Source organism: Taurulus bubalis (assembly GCF_910589615.1).
Source record: "Taurulus bubalis genome assembly, chromosome: 12".
Classification (NCBI taxonomy): Eukaryota; Metazoa; Chordata; class Actinopteri; order Perciformes; family Cottidae; genus Taurulus; species Taurulus bubalis.
The window spans coordinates 5,134,131-5,140,653 of record NC_136600.1 but is presented as its reverse complement, the minus strand read 5'-3'; the positions used below and the strand labels follow the sequence as shown (position 1 = coordinate 5,140,653).

The 6,523-nt window shown below is 44.2% G+C and overlaps 1 protein-coding gene across 1 annotated transcript in view; it reads left to right on the top strand.

The window, feature by feature from the left end:
• Nucleotides 1-2,891: 2,891 nt before the first annotated feature.
• The window catches only part of LOC306744983 (dolichyl-diphosphooligosaccharide--protein glycosyltransferase subunit STT3B-like), a gene marked incomplete at its 5' end in the record, with an annotated part of 36,337 nt that continues 32,705 nt past the window's right edge, over nucleotides 2,892-6,523 (top strand). Inside the window, one exon of the mRNA XM_079227701.1 lies at nucleotides 2,892-3,172. Within this exon, the coding sequence (XP_079083827.1) occupies nucleotides 2,892-3,172 (281 nt within the window). The remainder of the gene's footprint in view (nucleotides 3,173-6,523) is intronic.

The following is a 6,523-nucleotide window of genomic DNA, read 5'->3' as shown; positions in this document are numbered from 1 at the left end:
ACCTGCAGCCACCAGATATACAGAGAAACGCTGTGCCAGTTACTGACGTCCCTTTTCAGGTAAAGATCAGGACATCACTCACAGGTTCCTGACTGACTCTCAGGGTGAAACCCATTTCCTGTCTCTGGTTTTTAAGACTTATTTCAAGCACTCAGTCTTTATTCACTGTACATTTAGTTTTTTTAAATCAATACATCAGCCTATGGAACTCTTGATACAGATTTTTTTTCAACAGATTTAAATTCACTGATAGAAACATAGGAGTTTGTTTCCTATGAAGTAAAAAGGTTACTAGAAGTTTAAAACTCAAAGAACTGGTTCTTATTGTAAGAAGCTGATTGAGACAATAGCCTTTCAGGGCTTTTGTCAGAGAGCCAGTGTCCACAGGAAGGCCTGATGGACCACCTCAGCCACTAAGTCTTTATATATATATATATATATAATATAATATTATATTATATTATATTAGAATATGGAGATCAGCCGTGGAAGCTTCAAAGGAAGCTGTGAGGGAAACCCTCACAGAATGACGAATCCTTTAAAAAAAGTTCAGAAAGTTATGATATGTTCACATACTCAAAGGTTAATTCTCGGTAAAACTAGTCATGCGCGTTGGAGTCACAATCCTGTTGAGCTCTTCTCATCTCAGGACTATCCCCTCCTCGTTTTCTTTCTGTGAGGACGGACGTCTCACATTCTCTTATGGGGCCAGTGGAGGTGTTTCCTGCTCACTGAATAAAAGTAATGTCTTGGCTCATTGCTACACGTTCAGAGTGAGAGAATAGAACAGCAAGAGTGATGGATTGAACTATCGAGTTACAAAGAAACAAAGTGTACAACTTTTTGTTATGTCACTATTTTTATTTATTTAAGTTGTATCTAATGGCTTTATTAATGTTTAATAGACAATTATTTACTGATAATATATAAATAAAGAAGAGGGTCTAATTAAACACTTTTTCATGTCCCCCAACTTTAAGTAAGTGCAGTACAACACTGCTGAATTAACCCTTGAATGGCTTATAATGGTTCAACAGTAAGCAATAGCTAATTGTGTATTAACCGATAAGGAAAAGACAACTGCGGTGTTTAGAGAATCCGACTCCACTTTCACTAACGACGTAGTTATGATGCGACGGCAGGCGATGTTAGTGATGTCGGTCTGCAGCACAACAACCCGGTTCTAGTATTACTTTATTAGCATAAACAACCCGGTTCTAGTATTACTTTATTAACATAAACAACCCGGTTCATAGTATTACTTTATTAGCATAAACAACCCGGTTCATAGTATTACTTTATTAACATAAACAACCCGGTTCATAGTATTACTTTATTAACATAAACAACCCGGTTCATAGTATTACTTTATTAACGAGGTTGGAATAGAAATGAAAGAAGGAATATGAAAGTGAAACCAAGGGATTTTTCACAGAGCACAAAGCTACTAAACTGTCTCTTCAGTTTCAAACATGCTGAATTAAATACGTTCTCACACTAACAATGTCCATTACAATAACAATAACCATTTAGGGCCAATCCCAATCTTCACCCTTACGGACTCACAGACTTTGAGGCGCGCTCCCGCAAAGTCCTTCAGGGTTTAGGGGTGTCCCATTGTTACATCGTAGAGTGCTTGAGGGCTCTCTGGCAGACATTTTGAGCCCTTTATGATCCCTTTCCATAAGTCAGCATTAGATGCTGACTTTGCCTAAGGGAATTACCCACAAATCATTGCAATGTTAAACACGCAGTTCCCAATGGAAGCATGAAGACGTAAAAAAAAGAAAAAGAAAAGGTAAACAAAGAGACACGTCGGCGTTCAGCCCGATAATATAGTATAATACACTTTCACTACAACATTACGGATTAAACATAAAAACACATGAAATCATAGGAATGCAAGCAGAAAATATATATAATATATATTTTTTTACATTATCATCATCATCATTAAACATTTCGTTTTGACAAAAACGAGTAAATAGATAATTTAAAATGACTTCTCATCTCGTGACTGTCACTGTTCAAAACAGTGAATAAAAAGTGTAAAATAAATACACAATTGTACACAATATTGTTGTATGTAGTCACGTGATATGTTGCAGCAAAGTGCTGTCCCATTCATATTCACACCAGTTCAAGCCCTCACAGCCTCTCACACTCAACCACTTAGCAGCTGACGTCAGTAAATCCCTTAGGGTTCAGGGTTTGGTTTAGGGTGGAGATTGGGATGGACTTTAGGATTTTTTGGAGGTGCGCGTCAGGCTACGGCGTACGCCGTCGACCTGACGGAGAACCATAAACTAGGCTTTAGAGTCTCGGGATGTACCCAATGTACGTCCAGTAATATTCATTGATTTCATTGGCTCGCGTGGTTCAGCGCCCCTGCGCTGTTCGCGCGCCATACACGCGTCCCGCTGTCTGTCAACCGACGTCTTCAGGCGGCTCTCTTGTCATTGGTCGTTCCGGCTGTCTGTCAAGCTCGCTCGCCCGTGTGATTGGGCTCACCCCGGCACCGTGGCCCCGCCCCCGGCCGTACCTGTCTCGCTGTGAGAGGCTGACAGCTCTTCCTGCTCGCGCGCAGCTCCCGCCCCTCATCCAGCTCCAAGGAGGAAGGAGGAACTGCTCGCGCTCCATGTGACTCTGCTGCAGCGCTCCTGCTATGTGGCTCCGGCATTACTGAGCTGGTCTGCGCTTGGTGGGAAGTACGGTTTGAAAGTTTCCCATTACAGCCGGCATTTCAGGGGCACGTGGGTAGAAGGGGAGGTGGAGCAAGAGGGTTGGGAAGAGGTGCTTGGCCGCGAAGAAGGGGAGAAAGGGGGGGGGGGGGGGGGGGGAGGTACTTCCTGCGCGAGAGCAGAGCGCTCGCTCCGCGGGGCGGACGGAACATGGCGGAGCATCACCCGGTCTCCGACAACAAGCACAAATCCGGAGCGTCGTACTCGGGGAACGGACGCAGCAGCACGGCGGTGGCGGAGAGAGGCTGCGACGCCGGGCAGGAGGCGGGAGGAGCGGGGACAGCAGCGGGGCTGTCCGGCCTGTCGCAGCCGGCCGGCTGGCAGTCCCTGCTGTCCTTCACCATCCTGTTCCTGGCCTGGCTGGCCGGCTTCAGCGCGCGGCTCTTCGCCGTCATCCGCTTCGAGAGCATCATTCACGAGTTTGACCCCTGGTGAGTCCGCTGCGCGAGCATACATACACACACACAGACACACACATAGACACACAGACAGAGAGCAAATGTTGCTACAAATGAAGCCTCGGATGAGTCGGGAGGTTCTTTCCAAACATGTCAGGTGACGGTTTGTCACGCGCCTTAATTCACACAGACACAAAAGACATCTTGCTTTTTTTGGGTGGGGGGGGGGTCAAACTTCAAACTGTTACTTGCTGTGTGTGTGTATCTTTGTGTTGTGTGTGTGTATATCTTTGTGGTGATTTGAGAAGCACCGCCCACTTCTCTGTGGTTTCGCCTCTTCTGTACCACGTGACGCCTGCGTGTCTATGGTTCATTATGAATCAGAATCAGAAACCGTTTATTTGCCAGGAATGTTTACACAAACGAGGAATTTTTCTAGGCGGAAGGTGCATACATTAGACATTAGACATGAGACGTTAGACGAGACAAACAACAATCAACGACAACAACAGTGCAATGGGTATTAACACTCTGGGGTCTGGGTCATTTTCTTGATTTTACATAATTTTGAAATTTCCATTTTTTTAAAGTCACTTGCATATGATACATACATACAAAAATTACAGAATAATCTCAGCTATCTATATAATGAGGCACCATTGTCCCAAGGCACAAGTGTAAAGAGAAAATATGACTAAAGCTGAAAAATGTAATCTTGATTTTGGAAATGTTTCATATTTGTTGTGAAAACATAACTTTATTCATGTGGTATATCGGTTTTGGTGATGGAAATTGGTTTACCAAAGGTCTTAGGTTCACAAAAGCAGTGGAATATATGAATAAAATGGTAGACACATGTAAATAAATGTCAAAAACCAAATGTATTATTATATGGTGGGGATGATGAGCTGTGGCTGGCTTTGAGGCCTGCTATGGTGATGTGTTGGCAGGCAGACGGACAGGAGACTGCTGCAGCTGCATGTTGCCCTCTGGCAGTGGTGTATAGTAACGAAGTAGAAATACTTCGTTACTGTACTTAAGTAGTTTTTTGGGATATCTGTACTCTACTTTACTATTTATATTTCTGTTTACTTTTACTTCACTACATTTTGCAAAGAAAACTGATACTTTTACTCCGATACATTTCCCCTGAAACCTTCGTTACTCACTATAAAAAACAAATCTATCTTTAGAAGAAGAAAAAAACATCGGGGACTGTGGTGGAACACAGAATGCTCTTGTCCAGCGGTCACAAACCTTGTACCAAGGGCCCCACGGCCCTGTACCAAGGGCCCCACGGACCGGTACCAAGGGCCCCACGGACCGGTACCAAGGGCCCCACGGACCGGTGCCGGGCGGAATGAGCATACTTTCATAATTCAGACCCTTTGCTTTTTTATTAAAATCATGTACTTTTTCTTTCAATACTTAAGTACATTTTATATCAGAAAAATACTTTTGATACTTAAGTACAGAAAATATCAGATACTTTAAGACTTTTACTCAAGTAGTATTTTAATAGGTGACTTTTACTACGGCTTTTGGGTACTTTACACACCACTGGCCTCTGGACCCTCGCAGCTCTGAATCCAAATACATTAATACAAGTCAGTATGAGTTTACTGAAATAAAGTTAATGGTGATAGAGACAACAGTTGATTACCCACCGTTCATAGCTCTAGTCAGCTATCTCCGTTAGCTCGCGCCGTGTTAGCAGCACCTAACGTGACATAAACACTGCTGTAGTAACGATTAACGGAGATCCAACGCTACTAGTCTTACTAAGTTCACTGTAAGAAAGTTAACGATGATAGAGACAACAGTTAAGTATGCACCGTTCAGTCGTAGACACGGAAGGAAGCATCCAACACGGCACTATGTAGTGACGTGCTAATGCTACGAAGCTATCATCAACAAACACACGTTAGTTACGGTCTTACAAACACATAATGGAGGTTCAACACGACTAGTTTCATCGCCTGTTCTCCCCTTAGTTTGACTTCTAAAGCTCTACCTGCGTGACGTATGGCAGAGACGGTCCATGCGGTTTATTTATTTGTATTGGCGCTCCGGGGGACTGTTTCCTCGGCCCAAGCCTATTGTATTGTTCTATTATATAGTGACCCTGCTGCATCACTGAGCATCTGAACGGTTATTGTGAGACCAGGCAGCGAGGATCAGACTGCCGGGTCTTGTCTGCTGAATAAAAGCCTGAGCGCTCCGGCTGCTGGAGTCCTCTCCACTGTGTGTGTGTGTGTGTGTGTGTGTGCTGGACTTTGGACCGGCCCTCTCCTGTGGAAGGAGTTTTTGTTTTTCGGCTGCACTGAAGACACCTGGGGGGTTGTCGAGCATTCAGGAGATAAGAGCCGCAGAGTTTAGTTTACAGTCTTTTCCTGACCTGTTTGATGACAGGTCCCTCGTGCAGCATTTCTGTCGTCTTTATCTTTTAAAAGAGGAGCCGGGGAGCTCCCAGTTGAGTCACCCTGTTTCTTGTCCTTCTCCTCCCTCTCTCTGTGTCCGTTTGATGTGGCTGGTTAAAAGTCCTTTTCCGGGGCTGGTGTCAGGCGGCGAGTCAGGAGTCAGGATGGTGTCGATCGTCAGGCTCTGGGCCTTGAGCTTGGGCTGTGAATCGGGAACGTAGAGTGAAGCAGCTTCATTAGTGCTGATGTCTCCATCTGATCCACTTGCCGGTGTGCCGGACGTCCTCGGCGCGAGGTCTGGCAGGGAGACGGCGTCTGATCCACCCTCATCTCACGCTCAAAGCTCCAACCTCATGAATAATGTCGGAAAGGGAATTTATACGCAATTAGCGTCACTCCAGTACTTTTTATGAAGAATGACATATTCAAGCAGGCATGAAGGGTGGGCAATTAAAGCCAAACCTGTCCTCAGCAGTGTCATCGTATCGTCTTTGAGCAGGTCATTTCTGCTTTAAATCAACATTTTAGACATTTGTCTCTTCCAAGTTCTTTCCTGGCTGCCTGTGATGACCCAGGTCTACTGTACCTAACCGATGCACGTTAACAAGACTCCACTCTGATTGTTTTCATAAAACATGCGGCGCAAAAATAAATAGGCTACAGCAATAGTTAATAGGTCTATGTGTTACATAAAGCTGCGACGACTAATTGATTAGACAGAATATTAATAGCCAGCTACTTTGATAGTCGACTCGTCGTTAAATCAATTTCTCTTGCAAAGATGGCAGAAAATACAGTTTTGAGCCTCTCAATTATGGCGATCTCCTGCTCCCCTCGGTTTCATTTCATATTAAACGGAATATGCTAGAATAATATATTGCCCCTGCAAGACTTGGTCATTGTGCAGACTTTGCACATTCTTGTCAACAGAGTCCATAATATTGTTCTTCTCAGTTATGTTTGG